This window comes from Pogona vitticeps, chromosome 1 (genome assembly GCF_051106095.1).
Source record: "Pogona vitticeps strain Pit_001003342236 chromosome 1, PviZW2.1, whole genome shotgun sequence".
In the NCBI taxonomy this organism is placed as follows: domain Eukaryota; kingdom Metazoa; phylum Chordata; class Lepidosauria; order Squamata; family Agamidae; genus Pogona; species Pogona vitticeps.
The window spans coordinates 226,522,935-226,544,762 of record NC_135783.1 but is presented as its reverse complement, the minus strand read 5'-3'; the positions used below and the strand labels follow the sequence as shown (position 1 = coordinate 226,544,762).

The following is a 21,828-nucleotide window of genomic DNA, read 5'->3' as shown; positions in this document are numbered from 1 at the left end:
TCAATTCAAAGTAATCATCCTATTCAGGAATGAAGTGAATGAAAGTATAAAATGTTCTATATGTCTCATGTCTCAAAAGCGAGGCCCTCCTTTCACTTCAATCACTTCTTTTGAGGCTGTGGTCACATCAGGCAAATATTCCCCTGTTCTAATGATAAATGGGATGCATGTCCCAATGTGTTTCAACGTTGCTGATTCATTTTCTCCTATCTGAATCATTATGGCCATAGCACAGTTTATTTTCTTTCTTGTTTTCTGGGGCACGCACCTCCTTACTTAAAAAAACAAAAACAAAATTACTGATACGTTGGGAAGCAGTTGCTATTCGGTAAAATTTCCTCTGTTGTTCCGCCGCCTCTGGAAGCGCACATGTCATACCACTAAGGAATATATTAATACACCATTGGAACAAAACAACAGAAGCCTCTCAGGGAGGGGGAAACTGTAACCACAGTTACGCCACTGGTCAGGTAAATGATTTGATAGTGGCTGTGCTTTGTGTGGCTGGAAATTTCTTCAACAACCTAACAGGGGAAAGACTAGGGAACATTTGTCTTGTGTGATCATGCCCCGAAATAAACCCATCTGTGAAAAGGATGTCCAATGTTAGACCAGATGGGCAGGATAGAAATCAAATAATAAATAAATAAATAAATAAATAAATAAATAAATAAATAAATAAATAAATAAATAAATAAATAAATAAATAAATAAATAAATAAATAAATAAATAAATGTAAATCTCCAGACTCCTAAGTGAAACTAAGTCCATTTTTTTTATCTGGCATATTTGGGATTATAGTAAGATGAAATATCTGGATGCTGCATATTAAACAAAAATAGAGCATATCCAGAAAGGGTCAAGGCACTTACTAACACAATACTGTGGAACCAGCATTATTGTATCCACCTTACCTCATCAAGGCACCTTTCATACTGTTCCCTCTGAGTTTCATTTTCCATAGCCAGCGCAGAATTCTCTGCCTGCAAGATGCAAAAGTAATGCAAATTAACCAGTGGGAATGGTGTGAAACATGACAATTTAATCACCACTTTTACTCAATACACCTCATTGGAATCCAAAACAAAAGTAGTGGGGGTGAGTGGGTAGGGAGAAAAAGAGCAAAAAAAATAAAATAAAATAAACCATATCCATGGGATCTCATTTGCTGTTATAAACAACAGAGAAATTCCATTATCATTATGAAATTACCCACAAAACTATATTACAATTTACAGAAAGACTGCCGCATCTTTGTAATCCATTTTTGGCAGATACAGAAAACAGCCTTCAGTAAAAACATTGCAGCGGATATTTTGTACATCAATTTTCTTTTATTCAGACCTGACAAACTTGAATGCTTGAAAATCATGAGTCAGGGGCATCGTCCTCTCTTTTCAAATCAGAAAGCTTAGCACAGTATTAAGAGATTTACAGATACAATAATAAAATGTGATTTCTTTTTGTCATGTGGATGTTGCAGTGTTGATGGATAGCGCAGCCAAGCTTTCAAGGGTTTCTTTCTTTCTGATATTGTAAAATCTAGAAATGCAGTACACATTTCTCTTATACTGGGCGCAGTATTTTTTCCCCAGCACAATAGGTGAGTCATATATAAGCTTCTCGCCCTATTATCATAAAAGGCAAAAATACAATCCACCGATATAGGATTAGACGGATTGATATTGCAAAGCCCAGGTACACAGACAACACATGCCACAACTTGCAAGAACATTTTGCAGTGTGGAATTCCTGTGTTCAGATGCTACAACCCATTCCCTGCCCCATCTCCATTTTCTGTTCTTCTAAAAGGATAGCTCAGTGAGTGAGGCATCTGGCTCGGGAGCCAGAGAATAGGATTTAAATTCTCTACTGTTTATCCCAGAAAAGAGCCACACCGTGTAGGAAGCTGAACAGTTCTAAGGTTATCCCCAGAACACCGGAAGGGTAAACTACTTCCGACTACTCTCTACCTAGGGTACCCTGAAAGGGTATTTATATACTGAAAGTCAAGAAGCATTCCATGTTCCATTAGACCCCGGCCGTGAAAGCCTTCGCGAATACATTCCATGTCCATTGAACATGTTAACCCCCTAGGTTTTTGTTCAGGCACAGAAAGAAAGAGTATTGACAAAATACGAAGCACCCAGACTAGTACGTATATAACACTAGTGCAAGTTTAAATAAGTATTTGTGCTTAAAACTAATACTATTATGTCCCTGCTCAAAATCATGTTTACTTACATACTTGTGTACAGGTAAACATGAAAGCTTGCCAACCCTTTCAGCAGCCTCTCTCTTACACCAGACTGCAAAATCAGATGGTGATCTGGTGGCCCAGCTAAAAACACAAGCAGGAGCCATCGGAAGGGGAGGGGGAGCCAGTGCATGATTGTGCACTTTATGTGCACAGTTTCCCACTAATCAGTTCTAGATTCCTGGCTGCTGTCTCTGCTTCTTCTGGATCAGCTGAACAGAATCACATCCCTGTTCGGCCAGATCTCAAACCCACAGTCCACTTTTGAGGTACAGTATAGGACTCATAGGCAAATACTGTAGCATATCTTGCCTGCACCAAGATGTTACAGACTCTGTTTTATTTTTCAGTTAAACCAGTCTTTTCCTGGTCTGAGAGTAAGCTACAGTATTTCTTGTTACAAATATGACAATGTAAACAATCTCTCTTAGTATTTAAAGAGAAAATACCAACCTACCCTTTCATCTACTTATCTTTTTTTTTTTTTACCCCACAGCCATCTGGCAACCAGGCCACTCTGGGCGGCTAACAACAAGACAAACAACACAATATCAAAACACTATAAAAATAAGATAATTCAAACATTCAACTAACTAATAGGATAAATTAAAACAGATGGCTGTGAAGATGATGAAAAAGGGTAATGAAAGGATGGCAAAAAAGATGATAAAAGGGAAGCTTAGATATCAAAAATTTAATGCTCATTGAAAGCCTAGCAGAAGAGCCAAGTCTTCAATGCTCATTTAAAACCATTCAGCGAGGATGCCAGGCGGATCTCCATGGGCAGATTGTTCCACAGGCAGGGGGCGACCGCTGAGAAGGCCCGGTTTCTTGTTCTTTCCCTCCGGGTCTCCTTTGGGGTCAAGGCCCTCAACCGCCCTGCCTGTGAACAATGGGTATTATGGACAGATCTGGCTGGAAGCAGGCGTTCTGCTAGGTACCGAAGTCCTAAACTGTTTCAGGCTTTAAATGTTATCATCATAACCTTGAAGTCGATGTGGAAACAAACTGGTAGCCAATGAAGGAGGCCAGAATGGGGGAGATGTGCTGAAATTTCTTCACCCGAGTTATTAATCTGGCTGCCAAATTCTGGACCAGTTGTAGTCTCAGCATCAACCTCAAGCATAGCCCCAAGTAGAGAGTACTGCAGTAGTCTATTCTTGAGATTATGAGTGCATGAATCAAAATTGCGAGTGTCCCTGAATCTAGATAGGGACACAGCTGGGCAATCCTCCAAAGATGGAAATGGGCTGCCTGGACAACAGATGTCACCTGAGTTTCCATGGTGAGATCCGGGTCCAGACAAATACCCAAGCTGCAAACCACATTCTTCGTGGGGAGAGTCACCCCCCCAAAGGAAAGGGAGTTTCCCAACCCACTGACACAAAAGATTTCCGTCTTGTCAGGATTCAACCTCAGTCCATTTGCCCTCATCTACCCCAGAACAGTTCCCAAGCAGCATTTAGCACTGCAGTCGAAGAAATGAAGAGGTAGAGCTGGCTGTCATCAGCGTGCTGATGACGATCTACCTATCAGTCCTTATAGTCTTTTATTTCTGCAAGAGTGTGTTTATATCCTACAATAAATCTTTTAGGGTGCAGGTATCTCTAAAAACATATTAGGTTCAACAAGACCCAGAGAGAAGCAAACTTAAAATATCAATTCCTTTAGTAAGTGAGAACAAAAATAAACATTCAAGCAAAAATTAAAGCTAGCCTTGGGAATCCAGGCACATACCTGGTCTCTTCTCATAACCTCCACATCACCTAACCTTGACACCATAATCAATACTCTCACATAATTATAAACATTACACAGTTTACTTGCCTCACGTTTCTTTTTAATGCTCTAACAATCTATGGAAAGATAATGAATCAAGTGTTCTCAGGGACAGAAATTATTATCAAGGGCTTTCATTGTTAACAGATCAAGTTATTTTAGAATTTAGGCATTTAAGCTGTGCTTCCGAAAATGGATTTATATGCAAGTAAGGGAACCACAAACACAGCTGGAGTTTTCTTTCAAGTTTTCTCTGCAGCAACACTCATTCCCAAAGGGACATAGTGATATTAATTCACTGTTAAAAGAGGCCCACTTCTTGATCATGCAGTCTTCATTTAGTTCACAATGTTTCCAAACCATCCCAGTGTGTCAATTTTGTTTGGTGCTGAAGAGTCTTCTTAATATGGTACAGTGGTGCCCCGCAAGACGATGTTAATCTGTTCCATTGAAATCGCTGTTTAGTGAAAACATTATCTTGCGAAAAGTGTTTCCCCACTGGAATGCATTGAAATCCGTTTAATGCGTTCCAATGGGGAAAACAGTCGTCATTTTATGAAAATAGCCCATTGGGAAGCCATTTTGCAAAGTGCCGATCAGCTGTAAAAATCGCTGTCTTGCAAAGCATCGGTCCCGAAAACAACCGTTTTGTGAAGATCGCCCATAGGGAAGCCATTTTGCTGAGCTGCCGATCAGCTGTGGAAATCGTCGTCTTGCGAAGCATCAGTCCCGAAAAAAAAACCCATCTTGCAAAGCATGAACTGAAACATCGTCCAGCAAAAATCACCCATAGGAAACACTGTTTTGTGAAGCGCAATGGTGATCACAAAACCTCATCGTCATGCAGATTTGTCGTTGTACAGGGTAATTATCTTGTGAGGTACCACTGTACTTACAATAAGAATATCATTTTAGAACAAGTAGCTGTGCTAGCCTGCGCTAATATATTGGGAAAAACCAAAATAAAAAAGAAGACAAAATGTTATGGCACCTTAAAGACTCACTGCTGTATTTTAATATGAGGTTTCGTGAACAAGCCTACTTCCTCAGACATAAGAATGGGACCACATGGCAAATATTTCATACATTTATACATGGGACCATTGCTGGAAGAGAATGCTTTTTTAACAAAGTGACTGTTTTTTCCTCTGTTGATAGTGTGCATTTCACATAGGCAATGGCCAGGTGTGAAACGAGAATGGTTTCAGGATTATTAAAGGATTGTAGGTGTTGGCAATGCTAGTTTATCTGTGAATTTGAGATTTTAATCTGTATCAGCCATAATGCTATGGAATCTGAATTAAATGGAAAATATAATAATGTGACAATAAAGTTATTTAAGTTAAATATGAAAATTGGAAAGTAATATCTCAACTAACTCTCAGTTTACTATAGCAGTATTTTTCAGCATATAATTACACATACACACCCACACACACTGGAAATCATCATTCATCAAATGCAGCAAAAACTATAAACGTTGAGTCAACCCTGATTGCTCATATCCTTGATTGCTGGCAGGATTGATTTTAACTTGTGTAAACAGCTCATCTAATAGTATCTTCAATAATTACTTCTTTCCAGTTAGAAATAAAAGAGAATTCTGACCCAGAAGCTAAACATAATAATTTTATTCACACAAGATTGCTCTAATCAGTACTTTAAGAGATGGCAAAGGCTGTAACTCCATACTAATTTAGTCAGAAGTGTATTCCATTGAAACTCTTAAGAAAGCCGTTGAGAAGCATTGAAGCACTGGAATGGGAAAGAGGCCACCAGAAGTGCCAAAACACCCCCATGAAAAACAAAACAAATCAAAACTGGAAGTGGCAGTCTACTTTTTATTTTGAAAGATGTCCACCCTCCCCAAAAAATAAACAATTTAGAGTGTGCTATCACTTATTTTTTTAAAATGACTTGCACCTCCTGGAGTGCTGAAGCAGTAATGGATGATTTTTGCAAGGAAAAAAGTGAGGTCCCAGAGGAAGAATGCGAGTGGCAAAAAGAGGTGGGGGGATGACGTTTGTACACCCCTAAAATAGGGTTTATTTCCAAGGAGGCATGCATAGGATTGTACTTTAAAAGGTAAGCAGAAGAGAAAACGATAACATGAACATTATTTTGGTTAAACCAATACTGAACTTGGATCACAGTTTCAGCACTTGGTGAGAAATGAATGACAAAGCAAAGAAGCCTTAACAGCACAGCCTGTATGGAACTGGATGAGCAAATAATTACAGTGGACCCTTGACTTACAGACGGCTTGACTTACAGACTTTTTGAGTTACAGACTTCTCTGGCCGCAAAATTTAGGTTTGACTTGCAGACCAAGATTTGACTTACAGACCAGAAAAAAAACAAAATGGAACAAAAACAGCCTGTTACGGGATTAATAGGTTTTCAATGCACTGTAGGTCAATGGAGACTTAACTTACAGACTTTTTGACTTGAGAACCGCCTTCCAATACCGATTAAGTTCTCAAGTCAAGACCCCACTGCATTGCAATCAACGGCAAACTTTGTTTTTAAGCTCCTGAAAGAGCGAGGGAGTAAAAACTTGATACCCCAAGGTAATCCAAATGTTTATGTTTAGAAACATAATTGTTATTTTGTTAATTTTGCTGTCACACCACCCACATTCTTTTAACCAACACTTTAGCAGATGTTGCCTTGGTTTCAGCCATTTCCCTGTCATGAGTATTTTTCCCTACAACAATCTAAAAGGGGTAAGACTGGGGATATTTAAAGAATGGTTAAATATTCTTGTCTCAGTGTGTTTCCATGGCTGAGCGGGGATTTGAACTCAGTTCTCCTAAGTCTTAGTTTGTCACTCTCTCCACTACACCATACTGAATGCTGTCATGATTACTAGCAACTTGCTTTTTTTTTAAATCATATTTTACTTTCTGATAAGGAGGAACTTAGATGTTGAATGTGGCCACATATTGCCCTAGTCTATGCCCTTTCATCTGTACTGCACCCACAGGAACATGAGAACTACAGCTCCTGCATTAGTATACAGAACTGTAAAAAGCAAATCTGCTATACAGGTATCTGAATTTTAAGTATGAAAAGGGATTTGAAATTACACAGCTGGGGACTCTTCTGCATTCTGCTTCTTTACATACTTTGGCTGATTTGTACTCCTTGATCAGAAAGACAATGCAGGCAAAGCTTTCCAATGCACAGATTTCTGGCCAAAGATGTTCCCCAAATACCATTGTTTTAAAATAAATAAGAAAATGAAACTCATAGTAAAGACTACTTATGGAAATGCCCATAAGCACTCTTATCCCAGGAGCTTTAAATATGGAGCAATTGGATTTAGTCCAATCTATACAGGTAGGGTGCCTATACTTCCCTTGACTGCTGAGCAAATCATGTCCATTTATTTGACATTTTGTAATAGGGGCAGAAATAGGAAGGCAACGCTTCAATGACTTCATTTAAGACTCTCCTGCCAGTCCCCTAAGGATGAAAAAGCAATGGCTGAATACATTAAATAACTCATAATATAATAGGCCATTAGAGGAAACAAAAAAGTACACCGTAAAAGGTAAAAAAAGGAGTCTATTTCCTGTTTTCTACCTTGACCTAAAAATAACATTTTCTGCACCTTTAGCATTCATGTTTTATCATGCTTTTTAAAACTTTCATTTGAAGTTCATGGTTCTGTTTACCACATGTGGAATATTTATGAGGTTTCTTGAAGAGCCAATCTACAAATATTTCTGGGAAAAATCAGCAGTCTTGCCTCTATTTTCTCATGTAGGGTTGTAAGTGCCCATAATTCTCACAAATTGGGGCCAAGATTATGTAGGAGACTAGTTCAGAGAGTATATTCTAGGGAAAAAAGGAACAAAAATTCTCATTGCATATGCTCGCTCCTCCAGTAGTATTTCCTCATGTTTTATCTGACGTCTGCAAGCAGGAGTGTGCTGAGAGCATCTCAGTAGCTTAAAGCATGTGAGCAATCAGATTTGCACAGCTACGCACAGAAAATAGTTATCTTCCGTTTCCCTGTATCAACAACTGTCTCACAATGGCCTGGTCCAGGCATCAGTACTTATTTCAAAATATGCATCTTAAATACAGGATAATGGATTTTATCAGTATACAATTCATTACCCTGTATTGTAAAATGGTATAAAAACAGAAATTATTCTTATATTTTATTTATTCAAAGCTTCTATAGTTTGTTCTATATTGCAAGTTCTCAGGAAAGGTAAAGGAGCCATTTGAGACAACTGAAAAACACAAAATCAACAATTCAAAATTTACACATTAAAACCACTGCATTAAAACCTCTGTAGACCAAGATCCTCTGTCCTCTGAAGATGCCGGCCACAGAGACTGGCGAAAAGTTAGGAAGAACAACCTTCAGAACACGGCCTAAGAATCCAAAAAACCCACAACAACCATTTCCTGAGATTTCTAGTCCAAAACCTGACACCGGGGTTGTAACCATTGCAGTGTCATAGGATATGGGCCCTTGTGGAATAGTTACAAAATGGCCTGTTTGTGCATGCTTGCAAGAGGGTGAGGCACACCATACAGATTTCCTGTACTACCCTATATACGAGTATAACACATCACATGTTTTATTCCATTTTCAAACTGCTATCAATTTCCTGAGACTTTAGTGGATGCCCTGATATCAGGTCAACTTTGCACATTATGAGGAAAGTTTTAGAAACCTCTGAACCTACGATGTATAATTAGGTATTTAATGGCTGAAATCCTGTTGGCGGATCTGCACAAGCATAAATGATGGTGATGTCATCAACTGGTGATGTTACTTTTTAATTTAATTTAATTTAATTTAAAGCACCATATCCATCCAACTCAGATTCTGAGGCTCCCTAGGGATCTCTTTTGACCACAGGAAGCCTTCAAGAGCCTCATCATATGGAAGGGAGCCTTTTGCATCCCAAATTGTCAATGGCAGTCTCGATCACAGTCATAATCTTAGCCAGAGATATCTCACAGAGTTGTTGTGAGGATAAAGTAGGGAGACCACGCCATGTACATCATCTCATCATCACTGAAGGAAAAGTAGGAGAAAATGGGACAATTAAATTAATAATATTCATAATAATAACGGTAGGGGGGAGAGAGGGAAGGAAGGAAGGAGCGGGAGGGGAGGAGAGAGGGGGGCTGTGTGACTGCATTGAGTTGTCCCTGTCAATAGGTGGACCCCCTCCCGGCCCCATAAAGCTGCTGGAATCGAAGCTGGCAGCCTTTGCTGTCTGAGATCGCAGCTGTCGGTAAGCTCGCTTGGAGAGGGGCTGCGGAGGACGGCTAGAGCTGCCCCCCCATGCAGCCCAAACCAAATTTATGTGCGGCCCAAACCAAATTTTCATCTTCTAATGTGGCCCAGGGAAGGTGAAAGGTTGGACACCCCTGACATAGAGGTATTTGCAAGGTGCCTGTAAAGTAGGTAGAGCTCTCAAAATGGGAATTTAAATACTGAAAATATTAAAAATAGACTTTTCTTCATGAAGCACCAGCTTCAGTTGTGAGTACAGATCACAAATACAATATGTATGAGTTGATGGTTATCTTTTTTTTTTTTTTTTTTTTTTGCTCTGAGGAAAGATTCTTAGGATTGCACTGTTTACTGATTATGCGTTCCAAGCGAATAAATATAAATGTTATCTGAACTTTGGTTTTGACCTTACACCAGCTGGATCTAGAAGGGAGAAACTCGTATTTTAAGCAATAAAAGCAGCATCATGTGTAGCAATGCATAACAAAGTATTTTGCAAAGAAGAATATGGCCAAATTGGCATCTTTTTAATATTTTTATAAGATTTTATGTCTTTCGAAACTCTCATACCAACTCTGATCTGCTCTCCTAAGCACTCTGTATGTTGCTCAACAGACCGCCTTACTAAGACTCATTTAACCTATTTTATACTGACTAGGGGGAAAACAGTCATCACATACAAATTGTCATGCTTCTTGGTCACAGTTCCTCTTTTCCTGACTTAACATATAGATGTGTATGTGTCCACAAATCAAAGGAAAGGAAGACAGGAGATTGCTTAACCATGGGCATTGGTTGCTAGTTTCAGTGGTTTCTCAATTCCACTCCAATTGTGCCTTTAATGAAGGAAGGTGTCACAGGTGTCTGTGGTATCACAAGTAATGTCTCACAGTAAACTATTCCCCACTGAAGCCATTACCCACAGCTATAGCAGTGAGTCACTCAGACATACCATGTAACACAATTTCCCATTAGATGAGCCATTATTATTGCTTTGGCAGCTCTTAAGATATCCGAAGATCTGACCAATATACTTTTATTGGCTGGTCTCTCCTGAAAGGGTAGCAGGATTAGTTTCCATGGCAGAGTAAAGATTCCCTGAGCACCTTTTTGAAAAGGAAGTTTCCCTAGGAATTGAATAATTTTAAGATGCTTCAATTGCATCCCATTTCTTCCCACGCAAGATCAATTAGAAAAGGAGAACTTTCAAATTACTTTGAATGGCATACAATGTTGCTGACAGCAGAAACAGGAACTGATGAAAGACGTATTCTTTTTCAAATCTGCCTTATCATGCAACTGCTTTGATTTATGGTGCCTTACGATTATCACATCTGCCCAATCTAACTCCAACACATACATTAGTCTGGTTTCCTTGGGCATGGTCATCAATCTTAAGAAGTCTCATGCATGTAGTCCCTATATTCCAAGATCTCAAACATGGCTGGGCCAGAACTATGGACTATTTGGGTCAAGCATTTTGGATTCAATGTGCACAGTTGGAATGTAACCTTAGGAAGCAATAAATAAAAGATCCAGGTTGGTGGATGAAGGCAAAAGGAAAGTGAGGCTGCATGATGCCACCTGTTTAGGAACACACTGATGAAAGGCAAGAGAGAACCTAGGTCTTCCAGTACCTTTAAGACTAACTAGATTTTTCATATGGTTTCATGTGTCTAAGCACATTTCTCCAGGTACATAGAGTGCCTGGGACCTCGGGTGAATTTAATACTGTTGGCAGAAGGGTGTGTCAGGGGAGGACAACAATAGGGACTCTTGGCTCATTTTGAATAACGACAAAATTCTCTATAATGACAATTCTTTATCATAGCAACCCATGCTGACGTACAGAGAGCCACCCAAACTAAAGAGAATTTAAATTGGCAAAACAGACTGTCCACCAGAGATGCTCACACAGGAATAAGATCTTGCAGCAAATCTAGATGCCAGCTCTGCCCACATACTTACACAGGAGACACTATCACAGGACCAAATAACATAATCCGCAATATCAGTAGCTCATACACTTGCTTATCTGGTATGCACCATTGTCTCTCAGCAAGGCCCCACTCAATTTTATATTGGACAAACAGGTCAAACTCTACATAAGAGAGTAAAGCACACACACACAAAAAACTTCAGAAATAGAAATACCAAGACACCAGTGAGGAAACCTTTTACTCTTCCTGGACACTCTTTCCCTAACCTCAGAGTTGCAGTTCTTGAAGAAAGAAATAATGAATAAATTCCAAAGGGAGGCTACTGAGCAGGCACACATCAGGAAGTTCAGCGCACTCTCTAGGCCTTACAAAGCCATTTTTTTTTATCCTCCAAAGACAATGGAGGAGCCTCATGGCTATACTGCAGACTCTCTGCCCATGAACTGGGTTCAATTGCACTTAGCCAGTTCAAGGTTCACTCGACCTTCCATCCTTTCGAGGTTGGTAAAAAGTGTACCCATCTTAGTGGTGGTGGTGGGGATGTGTAGCCTACAAAATTAAATTGTAAACCAACCAAAGAGTGCTTTATGTACTATGGGGTGGTATATATATTAATCCAATCACCTGGGCTTTTGTCAGCAACTCTAACTCTAATGACCATTATTATGGTGAAATTAATTACCACGTACTGTCTGTTAAAGACATTCTTGACCCTGGACCAACATACAGTACCCTATTGTTGTCCCCCCCCCCACACACACACCCTCCTTGCCAACAGTTTTGAACTTACTGCAGACAACAGCCATTCCATTCATCTGAAGAAGTGTGCTTGGACACACAAACCTTATGAATTTTTTTAATTTTTAAAAAACTTGTTAGTCTTAAAAGTGATAAGAATTCTGGTTCCTTTTGTGCTAGAACAGCCTAAAACAGCTGTTATCACATAATGTAATAAACCTTTGCCACATTAAAAAATAAAAGTAATTGTCCATCATGGGGGAGAGCCTGAAGAGCTCCTTACCCCTGGAGGAACAGAAAAAGAGCTCTAGGACCTGCATGTCCCTGGTGGGCAGTACTTTGGCCACCCCCTGAAATAAAATGGAAGACGAAGTGGCTGAGTATCATTTTGCAAACTCCAAAATCCACAACTGGGTGACACTGTTGTTATGACCTGCACAAAAGAGTTACACATTCCAGCTCTATAGCATTCTTCATGAGACTGAATGTTAAAATAAATAAATGAATAAATAAATAAAAATAGGGGGTGGAGGAAGGGATGGAAACCCTTCTTTAACCAAGCTTAAACCGGGCTAATGTTTTGAAAGCCATTGCGATCAATTGTGTGGCAGATTCTCAGATATGAGGGGTCTCTTATTATTTTATTTGTCTGTGGTTTTTATCATGATTTTAATTGACCATATCGGTATTTTAAACATTTGTGACGGCTTTTAGCTAATACAATAAACTTGAACTGGAACTGGTTAGGCGTCACACCGCAATCCAGTTCCCAGGCCAGAAAATGGGGCTTGAAGAATCAGAGAGTCGTGTCATTGTCACACGAGCTCTTCTCCACTAAGGCAAAGGCAGTAGTAACATGCACCTCCTTAGCCATGTGCAAAACACACAAGTTCCTCTGTAGGGCTTAACAGTTTTGCAGTCTCATTAGACATATTAATCAGATTTCACTTCAAGCTTTTTTTTCTTTTCAGCCACATGAAGCAGTTTATGGATATAATTTGTCGCACGTTCTTTCTAAGCTAGTTCCTTTGTGAACATGGGTACATGAGCAGCCTTCTGAGTAGATTCTTTTGAGAAGAAGGAAGGATGTGCTGGAAAAATACTTGATGAGGCTGACGCTGTCTATTCAGAGGTTCGTTCCACTGACTTTGAGGAATGATGTGTTAAATCTTCTGCATGATATCATTGATAACATAACACTTACAATACAGGCATATCATTTGGCTGACACTGAAGTCAACAGGCATATTGTCATGGTAGTAGGTCAGTAAAGAGTGACATAAGACTAAATCGAGAATGGTGGAAAAGCATTTGGAAAGATTATTAAATTTCAAATGCTCTCAAATCTTTAAATATTTGGGTTGGTTATTTTTTATTAATACAGAAAGAGTAAAAACCTTGGATTTCTCCAGCAAGCAAAAGGAAGATGAGCATGCAGAAAGCACATCTGTAACCAGGCCAGAAAATGGGGCTTGAAGAATTATGTGCATTTGGATTTGGAAATACTAAGAATTCCACTAAATAATGTCATATTCAGATAGTTCCTAATATATTCAAATCTGATAATTTTGAATATCTATAATAATTAATTCGGATTCCCATTTAGATTAGATTCTTTTGTGGGAGAAAGACAGCATAGAAATATTTTAAATAAATAAATAAAGAGATTAGAGTCCCATTTAGATTAGAAAGCAAAAGGCTCGGTTTCTGCTTGCTGGAGGAAGAAATTATTGTGAAACCTGTTTCTCAGGCATCCTGGAGTGATTTCTTGAGAGAAGAAATTTAGAGACACTTTGGCACCACAGGAAGTAGGGGCGGAGAACTCAGGGTCTCCTGACTGGGAATACCTTGGGTTTTCCAAGGGGGGGAAGACTGGGGTGAGAGCAAAATCTGTAAATGATGTCTCTCTACACCACTGAAATCTAGAGACAGGCACCGACAGCAGAAGGTAATTTTTTTTCCACATAGGTTCTTTCCAACTGAAAGATGGACATAGCTGCTGATGCCCTGAGCATTTGCTGTTGGGATATGGTAGGGAGGCAACAGGGGTAGTGGGAAAGGGGAAGGGGGGACAGGCTTTGGGGATCACCTTTTTTTAAAGACACCCTCTGGCTGTCTGAAAAAACCCCAATGAACCGACAAATCATTTTGTGGTTCATTGGTTCATGGGGCGGAGATTCGTGCTTCGTCAACTTTGGTGGATCACAAAGCAGGATAAATCGCCATTTCGGCAGTTCTTCCCCACCAGTAGTGATGACAAGTTAGTAGTTCAAAACTGGAGTTTTCCAGAAGTCAGTAATCTAGAAGCATTTTCAACAGTGTGCGAGAGAGACTTGTATGATTAAATGTATGCAAGAAGGTTTCAAGTGTGGGCAGGGCTTGGGCCACCTCTTCAACAGAAGCATGCTTAGCCACCTGAAGACTCAGCACAGGACACTGCTGCCAACAAATGAAATGGGTACTATGGGGACAACTGGCATATTTATTGTGAAGGATAAGAGTAATCAGAGAGCATCGGTTGAGCCACCAGTCCAAGGGAACAGGGAAGTATGTGGGCAAATAGCAAGAGGTCAAAGGCAGCAAATTCCAGAACCATAAGTTTGGAGGAGCTTGGAGGGGTGCAGGAAAAGGCATTCTGCAAATGTAGAAATGCCAGGATTAATTGCTGCCTAGGGGAGAGGATAACCCTCAATGACCAGCCATTCTCTCTGTTGGAGAATATTGGTTCCCATAGGTTTGTGGCAGAAAAACAAGTGGCACCCCAATTACCAATTGCTGTCCTGAATGACCCTTAACCACAGGGTGGTGCCAGATTTATATTGGGGTGTCAGGCAACTGGCACAACAGTAGTTGGCAAGGGCACAGGTGATACATTTCACAAGTGACAAAAGAGGCAGGGTACAAAACATTCTTATCTTTCGCTGACCGGACACTGGTGGAGACATCAGGCACAGGGCAACCCAGAATGGTAGGACACAGATGGGCCCTGTCCAATGTGGGCGTGATGGCGGACAGCCACAAGTTCCTCAGACCTATAGCAACAGGACAAGCTTTGTGGGACACTGAGTTGACAATAATGGCAAGGGCCTGTCCTTCAAAGACACCACCACAGAAGAAGGACATAGCAGAGTCGGAAGTAGAGGAGTATGTGTAGGAGCCCTGAAATCCAAAAGAGACTGATCCATTGCCTTGCTAGGCTGAAAAGGTGTATGTTTGAAGAAGTCTGGCCAAGTTGGCAGTGGAACTTCTCTCTTCCCCACCAACTAATGTACCTAGCAAGAGAATCTTCTCTCAGGCAGAGGACATCGTCAGTCAACCCTGCTCATTATTGGAACTCAGATCTGGAGAAAAATGTATTTTCTTTAAGGTCAACCTATCATTGCTGGGCTTCCCTGAAGTCCCCTTTAAGTAAGAGAGAATGACACACTCTGCTCTCAGTGTGAGGTATGCCATGCTTCGGTCTGCTGCCCCCTCTTTCTGCCTCTTTAATTCCTCCAATTGCTACTACAACATAGTACTCACTTGCTCAACTGCATTGTCCCCCATACTGTTTGCACAGTTCCCAGGTACCACAGGCTACCTGCTGATCCAAACTGCCCACTAGTGCTACCTGGGGCATTTGACCACTCCTCAATTTGACCTGTTCTTGGCTTTCCCAATGCTATTGGCACTTCTTGCTGGTATTCCCACTGTTTAGGATTCAATTGGTATGCCCATTACCATTGTTTCCTAATTCCTAGGCACTGCCAGCTGTTGGTGTGCACTCTTTTTCTTTGACCCATTCACTGGGATGGCGTTAGAAGACACAGAGAAATCCTTTAAAAATATTTTGCCTGTTGGTGCTTTTTAAAAGGGAACATAATGACTATATAATATTCATATTGACAGAAATGGAGTTTTGGACATTCTGAATTTTTAGAATTCCAAATTCTGAATCTGAAGGGCTACAATTCCAAACCCCATATCCAAATGTTTGTGCTAGCGCCTATCCCCTGTAACTACCAAGTAACACCATACAAAATAGATGTGGTAGCGAGAAATAAGAAGGGGGGTTGGTAGACTAGATATTGGTTTGGTACCAAGGGGAAAAGAAATGAGGGCTTAAAGGTCTTATGTCAAGTTAGACCTCAACCAGCAACTCAAAAATCTTTGAAGGCATCAATGATAAAGGTCAAGGCAAACAGAGTTATGACAGTGAACTTTAAAAACACGGACAGAATTCTAGAACACTAGTTATCATGTACATTTCCTTGTTATTCATACTAAACCATTAGTCTCCTCATAGAGAGGTTTATTGATTTACAGAGATACTCATTTAGCATGCTACATCCAAGGACATCAAACCCCCCTGAACATTTTTTTTTCATGCAAGAGTCTGTAAAAGGGAAAGAGTCTTTCATTTGTAATTCCATACAGGCTGGGCTCAGTGATACAGGGTTCCATCCCACAGCTGTGCAAGCAAAAGCAACTGATGCTTCCCCTTCACACTTCTCCTTTAACAGCCTCCTGCATCCCTCAAAAGCCTCTCAGATGTTTTAGGGAGCCTCCAGAAATGTGTAGATTTGTAGGATATACTGTATTTTACTGCTTATACTGTCCTGGCTTTGTTTTATTATTCTCACCAATTGTTTTTAATGAAGATCTTGTTCCTGCAAGAAGTTCTGGGGTTTTTTGAAATGAAAAATCAGATTAAACTTTTCAGAAGTGAACAGATTTGCAAATTAAGTGCCACGATCTGCTGTGGGAGGAGAGAACTGCCTAAATTGAGCCAAAGAACCTATGACCTGTCGAGAGTTCTACATGAAGAAGGTAACTTGTGCCTGACTTCCATCAATCTCTGCCACTCTGCTATATACTCCTACAAGACCCCCCCCCCCAAATAGCCTTTGACAGGGAGCCAAAAAGGTGTGGGTAGGCAAAGATCAGGGAAGCACTGGTTTGTGATAGCCCATACATCATGTGGCTGCCAAGAAAGAGTAAACCAGCCCATCGCCAGAGCAGACCAAACAGGACAAACTCCATTTGACAGCACCCTAAATTTAGGCATCCAAAAGTCACAAACAGAAGCGGTGATACCTTGTTGGCACAAAACAGACACAAAAATTACATTGAGGCCTATGAAGGTATCACTTCAGTATAGCATCTGGAGTTTGGTTTCTGCTAATACAGCTAACTCTAGTTATGCTAAATCCATTTAAGCTATTTAATGCGCTCACTAGAGGACTGCAAATTTTCAGAAAAAATACCCACATCTTCTGATTTTCTTTCAAAGTATGTGAGTCTCATATGAGCTTTATAGGCTGCTATATACCATCTCCTCAAAGGGAGACAGCAGCTTCATCCTTCTACTTAAAATCCTAATAAACATTTCTCCTGCATTTTCCTGTGTTAGGATAGATTTGGTAAAGGTAAAGGTTCCCCTTGCCATTTAGTCCAACCATTTCCGATTCTAGGGCGCGGTGCTCATCCCCGTTTCCAAGGCATAGAACCAATGTTTGTCTGAAGACAGTTTCCGTGGTCATGTGGCCAGTGCGACTAGACAAGGAACGCTGTTACCTTCCCACCAAGGGGGTACCTATTTATCTACTCGCATTTTTACTTGCTTTTGAACTGCTAGGTTGGCAGGAGCTGGGACAAGCGATGGGAGCTCACTCTGTTGCGTGGATTCGATCTTACGACTGCTGGTCTTCTGACCTTGCAGAACAGAGGCTACTGCAGTTTAACCCGCAGCACCACCACGTCCCTTAGGATTGCTATATCAGTGGCAAAATGTACTTTCATAGGTCACCTTTTTTACTGCTCCTTATTTCAACAGATAGAAGTCAGCCTACCTACACCCACAGGACCACTATTTATACAAATCAGTTCAACATATACCTTAGGCTTGGATTTTGAGCACATCAGAAGTACCCAGAATTTTTTTCTCTAATACACAGCAATTAAAAGCAGATCAGAGGATAGGGATCAGTTGAAATATTATATTTATTAATGGTTATATAGATAGGTATAAGAACTTAATTTAACAAAAATTTCCTTGCTTTTACAGTAGACACACTAGATAGTCTGCCCATGTTCTCCCACCTGTCTTTTTGGATAACTTTGCCCTATAGCTCCCTATAGGTTTTGTTAACTTGCATACAGTCTGCAATGAAACAGAATTTCACAGATGTGCTATCTGATCATCATAGTTCTAGAATAGTTCACTGTAAGGAGAAAAAAACAATGCTTCAGGTATAAGCAGTAATTTCAAATTGTTGCTAAAACACCTTGAAGGATCTGCAGATGTGAGAGCAACACATTCAACCGGCTTATCCAGAGCTTCACTAAGGTCATCAGTATTTATTACATTTCTATAAATGTTCTCCACCGCGCAGCTCAGGATGGCTTCGATTTTATGTAGGGATGCATACAAACCCCCTCATCCATCTAATTTATGTATGGTTTTGTGGTTTCAGCATTATCTGAAATATCTGTTGGACTGGAACTTAGTAGGGATACGGCTTTTTCCAAAATGCAATCACCAAAACAAAGTAAAATTAAAATAGTAGTATTTTCAGGTAAGGAGTTACTTTGAGGAAGGTCTCATTTTTGGCTAACATTTTTGTTGTTGTATAGTAGTGCTATTAAAAAAAGGAAAGAAAGAAAAATCTCCTGAGGTCAAATTGTGGGAGATAGAGAACATATAGAGTGTGTGTGTGTGTGTGTGTGTGTGTGTGTGTGTGTGTTAGAATTCATGGAGGAAGATCTACCAATGGAGGAAGATCTACCAATGGTCAAGGAAATCTGAAAGGATTTTTCTCAAGGAAGGCAAAGCTCTCTAATGGTGCATGGGAATAGCCAGTACATTTCAGTGAGCACCAGGGCAACTACCAGTGGCCTTTAGTCTAAAAAGCGGTTTATCTCACTCTGTGCTTTAGTGTGGGATGCCTCTTATTCTTGAACCACATGGGAGGGGGTGCAATTCTCACCATGGAAGACCAAAACAATGGCAATTAAATGAACCAGAAAGTTCCTCCTCCTCCTCCTATGTTGTGTCTTATGACTTAATTCACTGGTTAATAACTCTGAAACTGTGTCTATTTAGGTTTCAGTGATGAATACGGTGGGGAACAAAACCAGAAGTTACCGAACGAGTCCAACAAGAAGTACCTATCTTATGAGAAACCATGTGTAATTCTATATAGCTTTAAAGGAAGGAAAAATAAATCCAGGAACTACTGTAAAAAACAAACTCTGGGTGTGATAGAACCATGATTATTTTTACAAATTCCACAGGTATTGGAAAGCACTGAAGCCATATTGAAACAATATTCCTTTTCACTACCTTTCACTACCTTACATATGTGATGGAAGGTGCCTTTTGGCACATTATTTCTTCATATATTACTTTATACCCTTGAAAGTTCTGTGTGATAGAAAACAACAGGCATGGAATACATAATTTAAGACTTGATTTAAAAAGTTATTCCCTTTCAGTCTGCATTGCGGAACCTGCTTCAAGAAAATTCTGAATGACATCTGCAGTGAGTTATGGTTGGCTTAAATGAGGGAGTCAGACTAAGCTACTGGTTGCTAATGGAGAGAAATAAATTAAAAGTAAATTATACTTAAAGTGAAGTATGACTGCACTGATTACAATCAGGGTCTTAGAAGATCCTTAGTAAAGGAACACAATTATTATTTTTAAGGGCAGAACCCATTTGTTTTTTCAGTTTTTGAAAAATGAACTTCAACATGCTCATTACTTTGTCAGATTTTACTCTTAACGAAAAGCTGATGAATGGATTTTTTTTTAATTTTAATGTTCAACATTGAAATGGGGGGGATTTGTAAGATTTTAATGATTGGAAGAACAAATAGCACTGAATAATGGCTGCCTCCATAAAATGTCAGACTTTAGTGCTTCTGAGCCAATGTTTGGTATATGTGCTGTGCTTTCTTAATACATTTCTGAAAAGATGTTATGGTCTGATTTAGAAATAAAAAACTTGGTTCAAGCATCATAATGTTCTCTGTTGTCCTTCTGTTGACTGTAAGTTGGTTAAGACTGACAAGCCTTTAAAACCTTCAGCATTTTCCCTTCCTGGAATTGCTGAAATGTCAGTTCCAGACATTTTGAGAGAAGGTTAGGAACAATCTCCAGCCAAATAGAAAGTACCAAATGCTTATACTCTTCAGCTAGAAAATAAGTGATCTTGACTTCAGTTTTTTTTTTCTCCTTTCTGTTAATCCAGTGCAAGGACCAGTTATTTTAAACACTCCTACTGGTACAGCTCTGGTACAAACAGGTTTCTAGACTATTCCACAAGCCACTAGCTGGTCTGTTTGCTTGTTTCTTTAATTTCTTGATTAATCCTACAGATTTGCAAAGGAAAAAAAGTATTTAATCCACAGGAAACAAACAGACTAAAGCCAAATATGAAAAGAATTTTTGTAAATTCAGTGGGTAATATTAATTTCAGGCACCAAGGTGGGACATTTTAATTCCCTTCCATCACATTTTGCTGCTGATCTCACAATTAGACCTCTAAGAAGGCATTGTTACCGGAAAAAGTCTAACAATCATCCAAAACCTCTTACCTAGTTATGCTGGTACAGCACAAATGGCATAATTTTTAGAGGCTAATTTCTCTCAGTTACTGTCTCAGAGTGTTCACCATTTACCATGCACAATTTGGATAGTTCCAACTGTCTGCTCAGCCACAGAAACATGCACGAAGGGTCATCCTGTCATTTTTATTAGTATTGCTGGTGCTTGGAGGTGGACCAAAGCATCAAATCTTTGAATGAGATGACATGATTTCAAGACCACTGATTTTTAAATTTTAGGAAGCAAATTAGCAGCTGTTGTCAACTGTTTTAAATTGGTTTGGAATTTTTCTAGTTTGGTAGTTTCCAATCTTGGGTCCCCAGATTCCAGGACTAAAACTCCTAGAAGCCTTCATCTGTAACTGTGCTGGCCAGGATTTCTGGGAGTTGTAGTCCAAGAATATCTGGGAACACAACGTTGGGAACCACTGCTCTAGTTGCTGAAGTTAGTATGGGGGGGTATGACCTGATCTTGCTTCCATATTCTTTTAATGTATTGCCTGAATGTTTGGTAATTGGAAAATTTTGGCACAGAGCAATGGAAAGGAACAATCAAAACGGCAATAGACATAAGCAAGAAGACAGAATACACTAGAGGAAGAAAGAAGAAGCAACTAAGATAATGGAGGACAGAGGGAGAGAAGACATTTATTTATTTATTTTTGAACTTTTTTTACCCTAAAGTATCACAAAGTTTCTAAGTAATAAAGAGAAATAGAGTGTTTCTGGAATAAAATATTTATTTGGGCATTTCATGTAATTTTTGCTTCTTTTTCCAAACTGCAAAATCTAAAGCTTGAAAATTGTTCAGGAACCAAAGCACTTTTTCACATTGACCTAAAAAAATAGAGGCCAACTCACGATGGCTTGCTTTGTGACTGTCACTGGGGAACCCATTAGGTCATAAGTGCAGGGTCTGCTGTATTGGCCAACAGACTTTCCTGAATGACAGGTTGTTTTCCATTAACACTCTTACCCAGTAACGGGTAGCCACAAGGGGTATACTGGGCATTTTCAAGGCTGCCCTCTCAGTTTATGTGGAACAGTAATGAGGTCCATCAGGTCTGGCATGAACTGAACTTTTCATATATGCAGGGGCTCTGTGACAGATAAATAGTTATACATATGTTTCTCTGAAATTAGAAAATGGTGAAAGTCACATATCTAGTACAACTGCACTGTTTGAAAATCAATCATTTTCCTGATTGAAATGGTGTAGAATATCACCGATGAATGATACAAGGAAAAACTGTAG

At 39.7% G+C, this 21,828-nt stretch overlaps 1 protein-coding gene across 24 annotated transcripts in view; it reads right to left on the bottom strand.

The window, feature by feature from the left end:
• Positions 1–21,828, bottom strand: part of NCKAP5 (NCK associated protein 5) — a 762,731-nt gene that overhangs the window by 196,746 nt on the left and 544,157 nt on the right. For all 24 annotated transcript variants that reach the window (XR_013537157.1, XM_072984241.2, XM_072984248.2 and 21 more), the window contains one exon: positions 916–984. Coding sequence is in view for 22 of the 24 variants with exons in the window: in XM_072984241.2 (XP_072840342.2) it covers positions 916–984 (69 nt within the window). In the remaining 2 variants the exon portion in view is untranslated. The remainder of the gene's footprint in view (positions 1–915; positions 985–21,828) is intronic.